The sequence below is a fragment of the Penicillium verrucosum genome, assembly GCF_028828655.1.
Source record: "Penicillium verrucosum strain IBT 35672 chromosome Unknown utg000001l_segment0_segment0, whole genome shotgun sequence".
Classification (NCBI taxonomy): Eukaryota; Fungi; Ascomycota; class Eurotiomycetes; order Eurotiales; family Aspergillaceae; genus Penicillium; species Penicillium verrucosum.
The window spans coordinates 8505043-8524737 of NW_026643210.1; the positions used below are offsets into that span (position 1 = coordinate 8505043).

At 48.9% G+C, this 19695-nt stretch overlaps 6 protein-coding genes across 6 annotated transcripts; 3 read left to right on the top strand and 3 right to left on the bottom strand.

Annotated features, from left to right (window-relative positions):
* Window positions 1-1840: 1840 nt before the first annotated feature.
* Window positions 1841-2748, bottom strand: N7516_003052 (TIM-barrel enzyme family protein; the record flags this gene model as incomplete). The annotated part of the gene is made up of 2 exons (XM_057215772.1): window positions 1841-2592; window positions 2661-2748. The coding sequence occupies 2 exons, from the start codon at window positions 2746-2748 to the stop codon at window positions 1841-1843; spliced, it is 840 nt and encodes a 279-aa protein (XP_057077655.1).
* Window positions 2749-3560: 812 nt separating this feature from the next.
* N7516_003053 (magnesium transporter CorA family protein) lies at window positions 3561-6573 on the top strand (the record flags this gene model as incomplete). The annotated part of the gene is made up of 4 exons (XM_057215773.1): window positions 3561-4036; window positions 4105-6168; window positions 6239-6441; window positions 6503-6573. 4 exons carry the CDS (start codon window positions 3561-3563, stop codon window positions 6571-6573), a joined length of 2814 nt encoding a protein of 937 aa, XP_057077656.1.
* Window positions 6574-8212: 1639 nt separating this feature from the next.
* On the top strand, window positions 8213-10945 carry N7516_003054 (putative phospholipid metabolism enzyme regulator; the record flags this gene model as incomplete). The annotated part of the gene is made up of 1 exon (XM_057215774.1): window positions 8213-10945. The coding sequence occupies one exon, from the start codon at window positions 8213-8215 to the stop codon at window positions 10943-10945; it is 2733 nt and encodes a 910-aa protein (XP_057077657.1).
* Window positions 10946-12126: 1181 nt separating this feature from the next.
* N7516_003055 (DUF3824 domain-containing protein) lies at window positions 12127-14859 on the bottom strand (the record flags this gene model as incomplete). The annotated part of the gene is made up of 4 exons (XM_057215775.1): window positions 12127-12605; window positions 12671-12847; window positions 12964-13047; window positions 13110-14859. 4 exons carry the CDS (start codon window positions 14857-14859, stop codon window positions 12127-12129), a joined length of 2490 nt encoding a protein of 829 aa, XP_057077658.1.
* A 2140-nt stretch (window positions 14860-16999) lies between these two features.
* Window positions 17000-18434, bottom strand: N7516_003056 (phosphoesterase superfamily protein; the record flags this gene model as incomplete). Its single annotated transcript, XM_057215776.1, has 2 exons — window positions 17000-17809; window positions 17874-18434. The coding sequence occupies 2 exons, from the start codon at window positions 18432-18434 to the stop codon at window positions 17000-17002; spliced, it is 1371 nt and encodes a 456-aa protein (XP_057077659.1).
* Window positions 18435-18832: 398 nt separating this feature from the next.
* On the top strand, window positions 18833-19099 carry N7516_003057 (uncharacterized protein; the record flags this gene model as incomplete). Its single annotated transcript, XM_057215777.1, has 1 exon — window positions 18833-19099. The coding sequence occupies one exon, from the start codon at window positions 18833-18835 to the stop codon at window positions 19097-19099; it is 267 nt and encodes an 88-aa protein (XP_057077660.1).
* Between the last annotated feature and the right edge of the window lie 596 nt (window positions 19100-19695).

Consider the following 19695-nt stretch of genomic DNA (forward strand, 5'->3'; position numbering starts at 1 on the left):
AAGGCCGATGACCGTGAATATGTGGAGTTATTTACTTTTTTTTTCATTTTCCTGTTTCTATTTGATTTTTCTCATGTGTTCTTTCTAAGACAATGTGTTAGCCCGATGTGTATTTACCATGGCTTTGATGTCTTATGAGTGATGACCTGTACTTCTGGTATGGCAGTGTAATAATCTATTTCTACTTTATTCTTTCTACTTGACTTGTTTTTTTGCAATCCCTTGGTTCTTGGATACATAATGTATCATACATAATATAATGTATGACTGCTCTTTTGATAACCAAATTGTACAGCGGCGAGTCATCTAGTCTAACGTCAAGATCAGGATGACACTGGTGAAAATCTCTATACACCATTAGGCCCTGGGAGAACAGTAGAAATATTCTGATTTGGGAGAATGAAGAGGAAGGGTTGTTGTTGTTGTTCTATTTAACGTCCAGGGGAACGAGGGCGAAGCCCTTGTTCCCGAACCTAAGCTAAAGAGTTATGTACATATAGTGTGCCTTTAGAAAGCAACTCAGAAATATAAGCGGCTTCGAGGAAACCGATGACGAGCGCTCCTGCCCCCGTGCAGGGCGAAGCGCAAGATGTAGAGGAAGGAGTGAGAAACGAAGGAGGATAGTCCACCTGAATAAGAGGATGTGGAACCATAAAAAGGAACCTTGAAAACAAATGTCCTCAGAAAATTCTTCGGACAACAGAGAGCTATCTCTGTTATAAAGGTTCCAAAAATTATTGTCGAAGGAGATGAGAACAGAGCCCCTTCCTAGTTTGAAGATCCTTTGGTTCGGCTCCTGGCGGACAACGGGAGCACCCAAGCTAGTACAGTCTGTTTCCGCAGCGGTGCATAGGAGTGCCTCAGCTCCGGGGAGCCTACACCTGTTACCTCCCAGACATGCTTCGTGCCATTCGCAGCCTAGCGAGGGCCGCCTACAGAGACCCGCCAGAGTCATCAGGATAAACCGATCACTTGACAACAGCATCAATATGTTGAATAGAGACCTGAAGCCAGAACCAAAGGGTGACAAAAAATTGAAGGGTACTCAACGGGAACCACAATGTGGGACCCGGAGTGGTATGGAGAAGGAAAAAGAAAAAAGGAAGAAGTAGGAGAGGGGAGGGAGTATTTATATCTACATCTATCACATGCTCTGGTACATGTTTTGTTGCATGTCAAGGATCGTTCTTTGTTTGTTTCTTTGTTGACAGAGTGCTATTATGCCTAATCGGGTGATTGCTATTAAGCCTAATTCGGAAGGAGATATTGTTTGCTTCCAGAGGAGATCCTCTTGCTATAAGAACCCCTAGGATCTCTCTCTCTCTCTCTCTCTTTCTTTCTCTCTCTCTCGGTCTTTGCTTTTTTTAGTTGGAATGCACTCTTTCTTCATTGATCGACCTGGCACGTAACAGGAACCAAGGAAAGCAGATGTTAGCTCCTTCCCCATCCAACTCTATCTGGGATGCATGCGTGTATGTACATATGTATTATACCTATTTTGTTATTTTGCAATACATCAAACATCATAGTATATAGAAAGGTCTCCTGCAAAGAGTACATATACACATAAAAAGCACCTACAACATAGTTACAACTATCCGTCCTACTCATGTGATCGAGCCCTGGAGCAGAACCGGCTTACTGAAGGGGTTTGTAACTGTCTGACAAAATGTATATAGAAATCGAAAAAGGGAAGCCAAGAAGTGGCAAAGGGAACGAAGCATGTAGATTCGATAGTGCTATAAAGAAAATAGAGGTCTCCCAAGGCAATAAAATAAAGCCCTTTCGAGACTGATCTCCCAGGTCAGAAAGCTGCTCGGGTACAGCTCCAGATAGACAACTACCTCTTCAAGGCAATCTTTTTGAATTCAGCAGTGGTGTCCTTGATGGCCACTTCCACAGGAAGTCGCTCCATTGAACTGGCCCCATAGAAGCCATGCACACCCTGCACCCTATCCAACACGAATTTCGCATCTTCTGGAGCTGCAATAGGCCCACCATGACACAGCACAATGATATCCTTATTGATCCGCACCGCGGCATCCCGAATTGCCTGGATCTCCTCCACACATTTTTCCAATGTCTTTCCAGTCTTTGCCCCAATCAGCCCGGAAGTAGTCAGACCCATATGTGCAACCAGGATATCCGCCCCAGCCTTCGTCATAGCCTCAGCTTCCTCGACATTGAAAACATAAGGCGTGGTCAGCATATCCAAATCCGCCGCCTGCCGCACCATCTCGACCTCTTTCTCATACCCCATCCCCGTCTCCTCCAAGTTAGCACGGAAGTTGCCATCGATCAGCCCCACCGTAGGGAAATTCTGCACTCCGCCAAATCCCAAATCCCGCAGCTGCTTCAGGAACCGCGGGATATGCTTGAATGGGTCCGTACCACAGACACCCGCAATTACAGGGATATTCTGAACGATAGGAATGACTTCGGCGGCCATTTCGACTACCACTTCGTTGGCGTTGCTGTACGGCATCAGCCCCGCGAGACTTCCGCACCCCGCCATGCGGAATCGACCGCTGTTGTATATAATGACTAGGTCTGCGCCACCGGCTTCGACCGATTTTGCAGATAGACCGATGCCTAATGGTGGATTATTAGTTATTTGATCGATGGAGAGCTAAGAGGCACAGGTCAGACCGAGTACGTACCGGCTCCGGCTCCAACGATGGGTTTCCCGGCTTCGATTTGACGGCGTAGATTAGCGAGAATCTCGCTGCGAGAGGTTGGTGGTGGCATAGTTGAGGGAATAGAGATTTGTAGTTGGATTGATTGCGTATGCAGTCCAAATGGGGAGGTATTAATTTATCAACATTACATGGATTTCATCGTACTTCTCGCAAGGCGGGGCGGATTTATGGAGAGCGGACAGCGGAGATACGCTCCAAAGGCGGAAACTGCGGATATAAAAGAACAGGAAGTAGATCACTCTCTATCGTTACTGACAATAAATACTAAAATCATATACATAACTAACTAGATGATTGTTCCCTATCTGAATTTTATAGTTGTGCTGACCTCATCTATTCCATTTTAGGAAAAGCCTCGGGGGGCTGGTCCCATGGGAATCCAACCCGTCAGAATCTCATCTGCCGCCTCAAGAGGAACCTCGGGGATTTCTCTTTGTATTTGGATCCTCCTTTTCCCTGTTACATACTATATACAAGTACACAACTTGTTCTTTCTATTCAATGTTTCATATCTCAATTTAAGATTTTCTTACCTTTCTTTTTATCCCCGGGAATGTTCCACCCTGGTTTTGCCACCCGCGTCATCTCTCCAACCTAAGCTGCAGCTCCTTTCTGTGCTGTCGACCATGCCGATGTCGGTTCCTCCATGATCATCAGCGCTAGTCAGATCATACAACATATGGAAGGCTGGTATCCTGCATGCTGCGAGTCTTTGCCCTGGGATCCAGAACCCTGTTTGCGTTGGTCTGGTGTTGTACATTCGTTGATGAGCTGCTGAAAAATCATCCTCCACTTCAATACAGTTGCCCTGTACTGTAGACACCCACCCTTTGTCGCGACCCAATTATCTAGGCTGTCACAATGGATCCGTCCATGCTGCCGACACCTGGCACAGCGGCCTACCGACCGCCTCGTTCCTCGCATTCGCCTAGCCCAAGAAAACGTCCACAGCGCACCGATTACCCACCCTCTGCTGATAACGACGCTAGCTATGACCCAATGAGTGGCGGTCGGGCCCCAAGGACTGGTGCGGTACCCGTCTCCGAGGCTACGGCCAACAAGACCCGCTTAGAACCTCCCGATAATGGTGCCGGGAAACCCTCCAAGTCCTCTAAACGCAAAAAGAACCGCAATCGCAAACGTCGCAACCGACACCAGTCTTTTATTCCACCTAGTCAGGAGGAATCCCATGATAGTCCTGGGGAGACTTCGGATGCTGGAGGTGTCAGAGACCCAATGGAGGCCGATCGGCCAACTTCGAGGGACAAGTCGTTCTTCAAATTACGGCGTAATCTGAGTAACACAAGCTTGGAGAGCGATGCGCTATTAGATCATCGGTAAGATTTCATGATATTGAGCTATCTCGAAGCTTGAGTTGGATACTGATTTTTTCTTGCCCGAGCAGGGACCAACCTTTGATGCGACCTCGTCGTGACAGTCGCCTTGGATCGTCATTCCGCCCAGGCTCCCTAACATCCAATGTCTTCCGATCGAACGATGGGCAACCTCGGAGCACCCCGAGGGGAGGACGGAGCCAACAACATCACACCGGTGATAGTGATGAAGAGGATGCCAATGATCGGACACCATTGATGCGGCCAGTTTCAGGCCACACGCCTGGCCATAATCGGTACGGAACTGACAATCGCCCGAGTTTGTTCTCATCGCGTGTTCGACCGTCCTCTACGCAAACTATATCCTCGGCATGTTCGCCAAAGGACGATCGCAGCCCGCTTTATTCGCCCACTGTAGAGCGAGACTACGATATAAACAATCCACCGTCGATTCCTGGGTCTCCAAAGCTGGGCCCGGAGATGAATTATGACGATGCTGTGGTAACAGGAGCTGATTGGGACTTCTCAATGGCTCGGTCAATGGAGAATCGCAAGGATTCTTTGAATGCCCCCAACGACACGCTGATCGACATAGACGGAACTGGACGGCATCTACATTCTGCACCATCCTCTTCACCTGGGTCGCCCCTGCTCTCTCCACAACAAGAAATGCGGCGACGCCGAACGGTGGCAGTACCAGCACAGGAAGACGTATGCTTTCCTACCGAAACAATATCCGAATTGGGAGATGAGGGACCAAGGCAAATGAGAGATGAAGCAGGTGAGCGTCGACGGCGTAGACATCGGCGATGGCCCGATCTCTCCGTTCTGGAAGAATGGAGCCGCGAGGAGAAAGAGGAGCGCAATGGAGATCTTCGAGTCAAAAGGATCAGCGAGCCTATGCTTATCGAAGGCCGATTGCGCCCTCAGTATACAGGTTGGCGTCGCGAAGAGGATGAGGCGCCTTATCGGTTCACATATTTCAATGAGGAATTCCCGAGCACCATTCATGCTCAAACCATCTCCGAGTTGGTACAACCAGGTGGTAGCTTCCGCGATTTGTTTATTCCAGATCCCCCCGAATTGGACGATTCTTCGGAAGATGAGGACGAGGAGGAGGAATCTTTCGTGGAGAATTCAGCTTTCAATAATTCCGCCCATCCCGCCAGCAAGTCAACATATCAGACGGACAACCAAAGTCAAGGGCAAGGCCATCAAACAAACGTCAATCCTTACATGACACCTCAAACCTTTGCTCCCAATGGAAAAACTACAAGTGACCTTATGACCGGCAATGCTCCTCCTGTCAGAGGACCCTCACGTCTATCTGCCATCAGCGAAGGACGCCCAGACTCCCACCGAGATCCCTCGCCCGCACCTTCAAACACCCCGTTTAACAATACTCCTTACCCGAAACCTAAACGGTATGGTCCGCGGCCGACTTTCTGGCTAGATGTTCTCTCGCCAACAGATGCAGAGATGCGTACGATTGCCAAAGCGTTCGGGATTCACGCGCTGACGGCAGAAGACATCATGATGCAAGAAGCTCGAGAGAAAGTCGAGTTGTTCCGCAGCTACTATTTCGTCAACTACCGCACTTTTGAGCAGGATAAGAACAGCGAGGACTATCTCGAGCCGGTGAATATGTATGTGGTAGTTTTCCGCGAAGGCGTGATATCCTTCCATTTCTCACAAACGCCTCACCCAGCCAATGTGCGGCGACGTATCCGCCAACTGATGGATTACCTGATCCTCAGCTCAGACTGGATTTCATACGCACTGATTGATGACATTACTGATGTCTTCGGCCCGCTGATCCAAGCGATCGAAGACGAGGTCGATGAGATCGACGAGATGATCATGCAAATGCACTCTTCCAGCAAGGAGGCGTCGTCCAATGATAGTGTGCTTCCTTCATTTGCACCAGGAGAGATGCTCCGACGAGTGGGAGAATGCCGGAAGAAGGTCATGGGACTGTATCGACTTCTCAGCAATAAGGCTGATGTAGTCAAGGGTTTTGCCAAGCGTTGCAATGAGCAGTGGGAGGTTGCACCCAAGTCAGAGATTGGTCTGTACTTGGGTGATATTCAGGATCACATTCTGACGATGACGGGTAACCTAACGCACTACGAAACGTATGATTATTACCCATGTTCCATGTTACTCTTACAAAAGGTTACGGAAATCGCTGACTGTGTCTCCCAGAATCCTTTCCCGCGCACACTCCAACTATCTCGCGCAGATCAACATCCTCATGAACGAGCGACAGGAACATACTGCCGATGTCCTGGGTAAGCTGACTGTTCTTGGTACGATTGTCCTACCGATGAACATCATTTGCGGTATGTGGGGGATGAACGTTAAGGTACCGGGTCAGGAAATCGATAGCCTGACATGGTTCTGGTGCAGTAAGTCTTTCCCTTTTTTTTTTTTTTTTTCCTTTCCAGGTTATATGCTAATACTTCATAGTTACTGCCGGACTATGCGTATTTGCATTTGTATCTGTTTGGACTGCTAAAAGAGTCTACAAAATTGTATAGAAGTACGGTGTCTACAACGTACTTTTCAGTCGATTGGATCAATACCCAGGGTTTTGGATTGGTTATTTGCTTGTTTAATTTAGGAACCTGGGGGGTTTTCTTCATTTTGGTCTCTGGCTGTAGCTCTACATACTCGGCGTGTTGGTCCTTGGATTTGATGATATACGAAGCGTGTGTTCGTCTTTGCTGCATTTTGGAGATTATCTTGGTATAGTTGGTTAGATATTGGCTAACTAACTACCGGTTAGATAGAACTGTATATTAATTCAACCCATTTACTAGTTAACTAGTTTTACCTCCTTGGTTAACTACTACTGTTTTAGTGGCGTTTAGGATCCATTTCATTGTCCTCTTAGTAAGAACAAAGACAACAAGAATGTTGAAACCCTTAGAAAAGGGATCCTAAATATAGACAATCTGAATGATAATCGAGTCCTCGAGGTCAAAGAAATCAAAAACAGTCTATTCTTTCCTACTAACTACAACATAGTTAACTAGTTATACAAAGTAGTAGTTGTAGTGTGAATATAAGGCCGTGGCAAGATGAAGTCATTGTATTTCCCTTACATGAGTAATTAATTATTTCCTAATTATTTCCTGCACGCTGTACGTTTTATTTCCATTTATTACCTATTATTACCTATTATTACTGTTTATTACCAATTTTGGGGTCCCCTAACTGGTCAACGAATACAAAACTGCATTTCTCTTCTTCTCTTCAATTTCAACCTTTTCAACTTCTCCCTCTCTCTCCTTTGATTACACTAATTACATTAATTACACATTACAACATTCACATTACACACATTCACCTTCTTTCCCGAGATCTTCCAGATTCCAAGACTTCTAGACCTCCGTGTGCTTCCCTGCAGTGACCCCCCCTTGACGTGGACCCCAATCATTGGCCTCTTGCCATTCAACTTGACCCTCTCAAGTCAGAGCCACTTTTCACCTTTTGGTCACCTTTTGGTCACCGACTTCTTCTTGTTTGGCAGACAACGCCACTACAACCGAAACAACATCAAATCAAGTCTAAAGCCCCAAAAAAAAAACGTTGAGCCGGATCGGCGGGTCTCCATTTGTCCTAAATCCGCCAAATCTTCGTCATCTTCAATTCCTTCGTTCTAGGCCTTGGTGTTTCTTTTTTTTTTTTTTTTTGGTCCTTCCCCGATCAACAAAGTACAACGGCACAAGAGTGATGTGTGGGCTTGTTGCGCTACACTGACCCCCCTGGCCCACTTGGTGTTCTAAACAATCTCCATCTCTCTCTCTCTGTCTCCAGTTTCCCCAACCCCTGCACCTGCTGCAGCCATTTTTCACTTGTGCGTTTCTGTACAGAATCCCGATTTCCGGCAAACAGCATGTGGTCATCGGCTATTCGTTCTGTTGTACCCTCGCATGTGTAACGACCCGTATTCTGCGCAACATCCCATTCGATCCTCGTGATATCTCATTCGCTCTTACCAACAACAACTCACTTCTTCACCGTCAAGCTTTCCCTGTCTGGGTGCCGTGCCTTGCTTTTTCTGCTTACCTTTTTTTTTTTTTTTGGGCCCTGTGTCTGCCCAACTACCTGGCTACCTCTCGGGTCTCCTGACTTGTCTACGTCGTGCCAGTCCATTCTGACTCGACAGGGACCATGGCTGCGGAGTCCGAGAGGCCGCCTCACCTTAACGGCACCTCTGGTAGATCCAGAGCATCGAAGGACGTAGAGGCGGCGTCGGACCTTGTGCATCGATCGACCAGCGAAAATGACATGATGGAACAATCCATCGTTGCATCCCAAACTCAACCCATGTCTCAGGTCCCTAAACTTTTTCCTAATCCTCCTGCCGCTTCCGCTACCACGTCTACTACGAACTCCGCTGTTTCCTCCCGCGAACCCTCCCCGGTCCGACACTCCTCACGAACCTACAATCCTTCTTCGCCCAGCCGGGTATCTTCACTCTCACGGAAGACTAGCCAAGACCAATCCAGTCCGACCCGACGCTCCAACGGCTTGGCATCTGGCCCACCTACAAACTCACCAGCACCGAATCTTCAACGTTCCTCGTCTTCTCCTGTCAGATCCCTTCTTCTCTCCCCTCCTATCGACTTGGCCAATGTTCCCGGTCCGGAAAAGTCCAATATGCCATCATGGGCCGCGAACCGTCGCACGGAGCTGGATTCGACCCTTCCGAATACGTCGCATAAAAGATCTTCATTGCCGTTGGAGGATTTTACACCCAAACCGGACCGAAATACTACCCGGACTGTCGCTAGAGGCGTCAGTGGGCAAGGGCCCTCCCTAGAAACAGTTGAAGAGATGGCAAGCAATCCCTCTACCCCGTCCAGTGACACTCCTACCAAGCCGGTGATCCCGGAGGAGTCACGATTGCACCGGATCGACGAAGACCCGACTCCATGTGCTCCGCCTCAAACTTTAGGGAGTGGCAGTGACAGTGGTGAGAATCGGAGTTCGGAACCAAAGGAAGAGGCCCGTTCACAGGTGCCTGGTGCGGCCAAACCACCCAAAACACTCATGTCACAGCGATCGACAACATCACTCAGTGCTGGTGCTCGTGGAAAACCTGCTGACGGCTCAGTTCGCAATATGATTGTGGAAACGGAGACCGTCAGTTCGATCCCGCAAGTTTCCATGGGAGTGGGAAATAGTGAGCGAGGCAGCGCTTCCCGCTCAGATCAGGGTACACTTCGCATGAAACCTTCCAATGAGACGATTCGTCCGCGCAAAGAAAAGAAAAAGAACCGTCGACCCAATTCCCTTCTTACAACAGGCCCCGTGACAAGCAAAGCAGACATCTTTGAGGCTAGAGTGGCCAATGCAGTAGATGAGGCTGATGTTTCGGACTCCGACGAGACTTTCGTTTACGACTCGAACCCGCCTGATCCATCATACCCTTCCCGACCACCCCGGTATCATTCTCGGACTCCTAGTGCGACCTCTATGGCGAGTCAAGCGGACCAGATGTCTAGTCGTACCCGAGGATTGCGGGATTCTTCTCACGGCGTGACGGGCAAACGCAGCATGAAGTTTACCAACGCCAACCTCTACAACAACGGCACCATAGATTGCGATGGTGTCGAGGCTGATATGGCTTCGCGTTCTTCTAGGACTGATGGAAGTGGAACCATTACTCCGCGGCATCATCATAACTTGGGCCGCCTTCATGGACGCAACGGCGTGCACCCAAATCTTTTCGACAACGACACTGCAACCTCGCAGAGTCAATCTCAAAAGTCTCCGCGCCATTTCATCGGTAATACGTATAGGCATTCACGTCACAGCAATACCCGGTTGTCTCCCAACTACAGAACCATTAGCGGTTCCAGGAAGGGTAACGAGCTTCACAACTATGACTACGAGGCAGAGGGTGCAGACGATGAACGTACACCGTTGGTAGGCACACCACGTACAATCCACAGTCGGAGTGGTCGACGGCCCAACAGTGCAAGCTTGCGGCAGATGGAGTACATGGCGCAGCGGGAACGCGGGATTTTCACTCGATTTGGCTCATGCGCTATTATCTTCCTCATGTTGTTGATTGCCGCTGGCGGCGCCACCTCATTCATCGTTGCGGCAACCCAGCCTCTTCTCGATGTCCAAGTTATTGCGATTCAAAACGTGCTCGCTTCGGAACAGGAGATCATGTTGGATTTGAATGTACAAGCCGTCAATCCGAGCTTGTTCCCGGTGACCATTGACGACACCGATGTCAACATATTCGCCAAGAGTCGCTTTGTTGGAACCGACAAGCTTTGGCGTGAGCATGATGATCTGGATAATTTCCCACGCGTGGAGCAAAGCCGACGTCGCTGGCAGTTGTCACAAGCCGTGAAATGCCTCGGCAATGTGAACTGTATCAAGGAAGCCATGCCTAGCCACTCTGACCCACACACCAGCGACGGGGTCGACAGGGGCACCGACCCCCCAACCGATCCAGAAGGTGACCCGCGATCGATGTTGCTTGGCCGGGTGTTCCACTTCGATTCCCCACTATCTTTCGAATCATCTCCTTGGAATCATTTGACTTCCAGCTCCAAAGGACAGATCCGCCTAGCCCGGCCAGGAAACAAAACTGAAGCTGGAGGCACAGAGCGCTGGGAGCGAGTCCTCCAACACCCCTTTGAGTTGACTGTCCGCGGCATCATCAAATACCAGCTCCCACTCAGCTCCCGCTACCTCTCGGCATCTATTAGCTCCAGCATCAAGGTGGTGCCTGATACCGATGACAACGATCCAGAGCAAACATCTCCGAGCAACGACACAGTGCAGATTGCTGTACCACAAAAAAACGCAGCATCCATTCGCCTGCCACTCGATACTCGGTCCACCGGATCGGGGAATTCGAGACGACCTTTTACGGCATAACAAATTTAGCGATAGATCGATATCATTGACTTACGACAGCCCTATTTTCTCTTTAATTACTTTTTACTTTTTTTTTTTTTTTTTTTTATGTAACGCGACGAAAAGCAAAGAGCCTATTGCCTTTGGCGGCCCAGTCTGCATATATCATACAGATACGCAGTATGGCCCCTATCTTTCCTTCAGACTTCTTTCCGCAGTATACCCCATTTGCAATTTTCGTCTTTTTGCTCTATCACGGATCGACTCCGTATGGTCCTTGTCATCCTTTTCCGTCTTCTCTCTTGTCTTTTCACCAAACACGATCTCGGGTATGGCTTTTTCTTTTGCTGGCCACTTCCTTCCTTGAAATGGATGCGATATCTGCTACATACGCTCCCTCCATCCATTCCTTACACAGCAGCCATCCATGTTTTTTTACCCGGTTTTATTCGAGGTTTGTTTCCATGTCTACTCTTGGTGCGAAGCACGCTGTATCTGTACGCTTTGTCTGGTTTCTGGCTGATCTCGGAATCGCCCTTGTGTTATCTATTTGTACGCCTCGACTCGACTCTTGGGAAAGGTATCTTTTTCATTATTAGCTCAGTCTTCGAATACGAGACGGGTTGGGCTTTTCATAAAAGTTGTTTCATGCCATTAGATGGGTTTGTATCTATATTTCTTTTTTGTTAGGGTCTTGTAAACATATATAGGGTTATTCTTTCGGGCTTTGGATATACATACTAGTTATTAATTATAGAACAGATACGTATGTTACTTTTTATAATTCAGCTGATCTCTTGACTCCGCACATTACATCCGCGTCATTAACTACTACATGCTCTATGCAACTTGCTTATGCCTTTACTAGTACTAAAAAGGATATTGAAAATATCACCTATAACATCTTGTAAAAAAAAAAGAGCAGGCATCGCATTATCTGAACACACATACACATCATAAAATCATTATTATCATCGGCAGCAGGCATCATTCATAACCGTAGAACCAAGATTGACCAGCATAAAACATCAAGCATAAAATACTAAGGAAAAATAAGATAAAAAGCAAGAGATAAGGAAATGTAGAAAATAAAGTCCTTCAAACCAGTAAATCCACCTAAATCAGAAAAAAATAGAAATAAGATCAAAGGGATGGATGGATGGGGATAGGTGGGATAGAACGGAACACCAGACAGCAACCCGCTAGAACAGAACCTTGCTAAACCTATTCACCAGGTCCTCGAATTTATCGACAGCAGGGTTGCGCTCGGGAATAAGATGGCCTTGCCCGTCAAAGCGGTTGGGTAGGTCGATGGTTGAGTCGGACTCGGCTCCAGAGGCTTTGTTCTGATTTCTTCCCTCGTGGTGTCTTGGGGCTGGTGAGTGATGTTGATGGTGATCAGAAGCAGGACTAGGATAGGGCATAGGCGGGTAGGGAACAGATGAGGAACGGCGGCGACAATGGTGATGGCTATCATGATCATAATCATGATCTCGATTGCGATGGTGGTTTCTATCTTTGGAATGCGAAGATGAATATAGTTCAACGGTAGAATCACTATCATCAGTCTCGTAGCCAGGATCGCGCGGGGAATCCGTCAAGTCGAAAGTGACGGACTTCGAGACTTGTGGCGGTTGGCTAGTTGACCGGGATGGAGATGGAAATGGGTGGATGTTTAGACCTGCCGATTGTGAATTAGCTTTTGTTGCACTATATGGACTCACAGTTGTGGTTCATTGAACCCACCCTTGTGCGCGTGGTTTATATCAGGAGGTAGGGTGGAGCTGCTCACATTGTCATCAGCCCTACGCGGCCGAGGGGCGTACTGCTCGGGTCCTAGCCCCGGTCCCGGTCCCGGTCCTCGTGATGCAGCGCCATAGGCGTAAGGCTGGGGAGGGGCAGCGCCAGGTGGAGGGGGGTAGTCTGCGGGATTGTAGGAAACAGGGGTACCGCTGTTCAGGTTGTAGGTCGAGTCCCCGGGGGCGGGGGGAAATAGTTGTTGTTGGGGTAGTAGTGGGGGTCAGCCATGGGCGGGGCACCCGGGGCCGTCTGCGGGGAAAGCGGGTATGGTTCTGGGTCATAGGATTCTTCATAAGGATCACGGTGGACGTGGTCGTCACGCTCTGATTACACCACTAGTCAGGGTGAATATTTCTCGATAAAAGTTGGGGGAGTGGATACTTACTGGAGTGTTCGCGTTCCCGTTCTTTGGACTTGCGACGCTCGTTGTACTTGTGTGCTGCATAGCCGAGTCCTGTTGCACCCAGGGCGGCGCCCGCGAGGTCCTTTGAGCGGCTACGGTGCTTCCTGCTTCGTCGAGGGTGACCTTCGCGGTCAGAACCAGATGAACTGCTGTAGCGGGCTCGGCTCCGACTGCGGCTGCGGGTATGACGTCTGGGAACGTAGGCTTCCGGTGCATCGTAGTAGGTCGCACCGGGCTGACCGTAGTAGTGCTCAGATGGGATACTACCTGCAACTGGATCGTTGCCGTATTCTATCAGGCCGGTCGAATCGCGAGATGGATCGGGATAGGACTGTGACGGGGCGCGGCTGCGAGACCTTGAGCGATGGCGGCCCCGGCTCAAGCCCTCCTTTTCATCTTTATCACCTTTATTCTTCTCGTAGAGACCGGTGGCAGCAGCAGTCGCAAGACCGGCACCCACAATGGGAAGAGCTTGTCTCAAACGACTGCGGGAGCGGGAGCGCTCACCCTTTCGAGAGCGCGAGTGGCTGCGGACCTTTTCAACCAGGCCAGCCACGGCCGCACCGGCCAGTCCAGCGCCAGCCATGTGCTTGCCGCGCTCAGACATGCCGTGTTCACCCTGTTCTCCGTCCTTCACCGAGCGACCCCGACTAGCAGCCCGAGAACGGGAGCGAGTGCGAGATCGGCCTTTGCGGTCTCCGGCTTTCGACTTGCTACGCAATGCAGCCACACCAGCAGCCACGGCCGCGGCACCAACTCCCAGCTCGAGGAGAGTCTTTGTACGAGAGTGCGAGTGAGAGCGGCTGCGACTGCGACTGCGACGACTCCGGCCATGTCTGCTGTGGCGATGGGAACGGTCATCTTCAAAGGAATGAGCACGATGGCGGCTCTTGCTACGGTGGTAGTAGTCGCGAGCACGCGATGCAGCATTCACAGCGACTGCACCAAGAGCACCGGCACCAACAGTCTTACCGACACGGCTGGCGCCATGGCTGACTTCGCCATCCTTTTTGCTGTGGCTGCGGAACAACTCAGCCGCGCCAGCACCTACCAATGCACCCTCTGCCATGTGGCGACGGTGGTGAGGGTGGTCGTCATAGTCGCGGGTTTCCTTTCGGATGTAGACCATGCTATCATCGCTACTGTAGTCCTGATCACGATCACCGCGGCGGCGGCGACTAGTCTGGGAGACTGAATCATTCGGGCTCAGCTCACGCCGGGAGCGATGGTCGTCGTGCTCACGGACTCGGCGGTGACGGTGGTAGTAATAAGGGTCCTCGTCGGCCTCGGAGCGGCGCACGACATCATAGTCGGATTCACGGGGACTGGTATACGAAGTGCGGGCTTCACGAATAAGTACGGGTTGCTTTGGGGTGCCAATGGTGGTAGCAGTATGGGACTGCTCCATTCGTTCCAGGGAATCGATGGACCGGGAATGTGGATAATTGGTATAGGGATGTAGGTACTCACGATCGTAGTAATCTCTCTCGTAGCGTGCGGGTGGCTCATACTCCACCTCTCGCTCATAGCGCGAGACAGTCACAGGCTCTTCACGATCTGTTTTGCGCCGGATTACCAACTCGCGCTCGCCGCCGAAAGAATCATCATGTCTTGACATGAAGTCTCGACGGTCGTCTCGACGGTCGTCTTCAGGAGCAACGACGTAACGTTTGATTGACACAGGACGGGTCTCGTCCCAGTCTCGTTCGCGGTCTCTGTAAGTGTACGACATGGGACGTATTTAGGGCAGTGAGAAATGAGAAATGAGAAACCTTTGAAGAATGAGTCGAGAAGTAAATAGTTGAAGGACAAAAAAAAGTAAGATGCACAATGCAGGAAATTGAGGGGGCGGCAGGGAAGTGGGGGTGTGTGCAGAGAGAGCGCGATCAACTAATGGTCGAAGACTATTCTAGTAGGAGTCTCCCGGGCTGATTCTGATTGGTAACGGTTGTCTCAGCCAAACAGATCAAAGCCAAGAAAAAGCCGAAAGTCCAGTGGGGTTTGAATAATGATTCAGGATGATGAAAGCCGCGTCTGCGGATGTTCTGTAGGGCAGAGAGAGCGGAGTATCGGCACACGCCCAACCGGCTGAGCCTCAGACTAAAGGATCTGCAGGCAGCACCGTATCGGATTTGAAAGACTTGGAGTGGAGAGTTGAAAGGCAAATGGATAATAGGTAATGGGTAATTTAGCGATGAGACAGCGAAGATGAGAGATGTGAAAGAGAGGATGAAAAAGGAAAAGGGAAGAGGCAGAGAGGTAAAGATAAAAGACATCCACGTGAGGCTCTCTCTCTCTCTCAACCTCAGGGTTCAACCTCAGGGTTAACACACACTTTTTGCCCGGGGGCTGGGGCGAAACACTCGAAACACTCGAAACACTGTGGCTTAGATTTCAACTGTTTTGTACAAAGTAGAATTACAAGTATTTTGTTTACTCTCTCTGTTGTTTGGTTCTTCCCGTTCTCAATCCATGGGTTGTATCGACTGGCTCGGGTGGATTCCATGGTTCCTAACTTTTATATTGATACATACATGTACAGTACACATACACATACTGTAAAACATAATACTTCAATGCAGCCTCACCTGCATTCCAAATGTCATCTGCTCTAGGGCTGCATTGACAGGTGTATCCAAGTCTAGAAGAACGGATTAGCGCTATATGTAAACAGTCATGAGAACAATTTCCTGCAGCTTCAAGTTTCAGCTGGTAGGGGACACGACTAGATTAGCTACAATCTATAGATTAATCCTGATCTAGTATTTTAGGTTGCCGTTTTTGAAAATGATATCTTAAGAAGATATGTTCCACTAGCCGCCCTGAAGTTGACATCATAGTACAAAGATCACCCCTGCGGATCTTGTTGTATCACATCCGAGGCAAGAAGAGGCGTAGAATCCCAAACGCCCTGGTCTTTGACTTTCTTTGTGGGAGCCCCGCGGATGACGTCAATCTCATGCGGGGCGTTCTCGGCATATTATGAACGGAGTACACTAAGGCTGAGTCCACTATTTCGCCCCCCAGGTCTTGAACAAAAGATTTGTGAAGATGCGGTGAAGTAAATATTAATAATGATATAAAAGAGAAAAAAGGTCTAATTTAAAAGAGCCTCATTTCGTTGTATGCAAAAGCCAAAAAAAAGAATGGAGAAGGGGTTATACTAATTGCTCGATCCTCCAAGTGCCAAGTTGCACTGCATTTCTTGATACAGAGCCGGTATCATATTAAAAGCTTGCTGGAAGATGTCGAGTCAAACCTCAAGTACTCCAAGCTATGTAAACCCGAGGCAGCGCTTGTCAGATCTATGTTTCAAATCCTCCCGAGGCACAGATGACGACAGGGCCACTCAACAGAAAAGGCAGTACCAAGATGACATGACGTGCTTAATATGAATTTTGTCACCCCCTAGACCCTAGACTGTCGTCAACGTTAAAGTCGGGGTTCATCGTTACGGCGATGTTTCCTTTCAATTTCCACCAGAGTACATAGTAGTCGGCCGCGTATGCGGCTTCCCAATAAAGTTATCGTTACCCCTCAACCACAAGTCGAAATAAATCCCAGTACATTCCGATCTTGGCCATTTAATTCTATTTTCTATTTTTATACTGAGCTTATTGTATTTTGGCTTGACACAAACATTGATAACATAGTTAGCATCCATCATAAAACTACATAAGCAAGCTTCTTTCCGATACCTAGAAAAGCCGACTGTACGGCAAACCCTTAATACACAAGGTTAAAATATTTATAGAGTTTGTATCGAACAGAATTGACACTGTTATTGTCATGGAGTAGAATTGCAATTATCCTCGTTAGGTTGAAAAGCCTTTATGCATGATCAACGTAGGATGCAACACCACAGTACTATTCTAAATCTCCGTCTTTCTAAATGCCTTAGGCACAGGCAACTTGACAGGGGTGTCAGTGCGCGCTGTGTGCTGAATAAGATGCTCAAATGAAGGCGAGGATCCAACCCGAGGCGTGAAAGGCTCAAAGTCCCAGAGATAGCCAAGAGTGCGCAGGATCGAAGAAGCAGAGTAAGACACGACCTCGCCATCCGAGTTCGTACCCTTCTGCTCGACCTGGCCCTTAGCAATCCACGGTGATATCAAGAGAGTTGGGACGCGACCACCGAGACGGTCAAAGGAGAACGTATACTCCTCACCGGAAGGCGCAATCTCGGTGTAGGTCAGGTCATCCGGGCGGGTAGCCAGTGGGGGCGGGACATGGTCGTGGAAGCCGCCTGTCTCATCGAAGGTGAGGATCAAGAGTGTCTCCTCCCACTGTGGGCTGGAACGGAGTGCGTCGTAGACATTCTTGATCAGGGTTTCACCTTCGGAGACGAGGCCGGTTGGGTGCATGGAGTTTGTGCCCACGCCGCAGCAGGACGGGTCAACGAAGGAGAATTCCGGGAGTGCGCCAGCTGCCGCATCGGCGTAGAAGTTATCCAGGGGGACTGCTTTGTCGGAGTTGCCGCTTGTGAAGGTCCAGTCGAAGAAGTAGGCGTCAACCATGCGAGTACTGGTGTAGTAATTCTTCCAGCTGTGGTTGGTTTCTGAGAGCTGCTGGAAGATGGAACGTTGGGTGAGGCCGTGGACATCTGGGTTGAAGGTATCGTCGTTGGTGCCGTGACCGGCCGACGTGCCTGAGAGTACAAAAGCCCGGTTGGGATTTGTGGGCTACTTTACATGTTAGGAGCCATACTCATACGCTGATAGAGCATGGAAATTTATTCGGACTTACACCAGGGTGGTCCGAATGCCAGTGGTTGAAGGTGAGATAGTTCTGCACCAATGTAGTCATCACTGGTACCTCGTCCTCGACATAGTAGTTGATGACCTGCTTGGCCAGGTAAGCCTTATCGGCATCGTCGCCATAGCTGCGCAGCTGCTCATGCACAAAGCCATGCTGGGTGGGAGTGAGCTTGCCCTCGGCAATGTGAACATTGCTTGGGACGAAAGTGCCATAGAACTCGATATTGTTTCCAGTCACCGAGTGATCAGGATCATCTAGAACAGAGTCGAAGTCTTTGGCAGAGCTGCACACATTGCCAGCTGAAGGATCGGTCAAGTTGTACGGGTTGCAGAAAGGGCCATTATTAATAGGGTTCTCCAGTCCCTTGAGAGTCTGCCCGCCGAGCAGGTTGTCCACAGAGCGGTTTTCCATTTCCAGGATGACAACATTTTTGATCTTGCTCTTTAGATTGGCGATAGAATCCGAGGAATGAGGAGATTGTTGAGCCTTTGCATCAGCGGAGACCGCCGCCACAAAGGTCAACAGGCCAAGAAGAGCACTGAGGTTCATTATGAGTCAAGGGGACTGTCTGATCCAAGGTCTGGGCAGAGTGGTTGGTTTTGTGAGATTTGAATCAAAGGATGTGGTGTCTTATATATTGCATTTAACCAAACATCCCTGGCATTCCTCAGAAGAATCCAATTTCCAATATCCCCTTCCACGTTTTGCTCTGGAAATTACAGCTTGGTGGAGTTCTATATAAGAAAAGGCATGGATATGGAGAGTGGTAGTGATTCAGCTGCGGGGTCATATAAATAAACACTCTCACAAGGCGGGGGTGGACAACTCCAATATAAAAAGCACCCGATTGGCGATCGTCACATCGTCCCCATATTCCACATGTGACTGGCCGCTTGGGATTAATTGGCAGGCTCCTCGATCACGTAAAAGAGGTACCAGCAGCACAGATGCCACATAATGTTGTGTTTCACGCCTTTGAGGCCGGTGGATTAGCACTTATCACCACGCCGAGTATTCGCAGACTGCGAAAGTGCCAACGCATGAAGAATGACTCTAAAAAACTGGGTCACGAGTTGCCTGGCCAAGTTTGGTATGTTGACTTGCAAGCAATTCTATTCGGTCCACTTCGTGCCGTGTGGAATGCCCCGGACCACAACAAGACAACTGTCATCGGGTTTTCCACGCTAGCACTGTCTAGACAAAGTGCGACTTGATATGAAGTGTCGATAATTTCAAAAGGTAACATTTGATCAAAAGTATTTGATCTCGCTTGGAGTTGAGTCTCATGCGCTTTGGCCGTGCGGGGCAGCGAAGGCGGTGATTGGCTATCAACCTTGCAACAACCAACAACATGAGGTGGTGAGCTGAATTGGGTTATTTTGTAGAATCCGATGTAGTATTCGGAGAATATGCAAGTGTTACAGACACAATTCAAAAAGATGCGGGGGTAAAGCTGACCTATGTCATATTTTCCACCAAGAATCACTTATTATATATTTACAACGTGGAGTGCAAATATGCCATACATTTTTTATTGAGCTACAGCAATATAATCTAACATATATATCAAATCTAGACTACAGATCCAGACTACAAGTTATTCTGCCTGCTAGCTGCTGACCCAAAATAGAGAGAAGCATCAGGGACAATATACTTCCAAAAGAAGAAGGTGGATCTAAATATCACGTGCTAGTACTTTACTAATCAGTTGAAATGCCTGCAGATGATGGGATTACAACAACCCAATTTCACCAGTGCAAAATGCCCTAAATTGATAATGAGAATGTCTATATATTTTTAGATATACGCA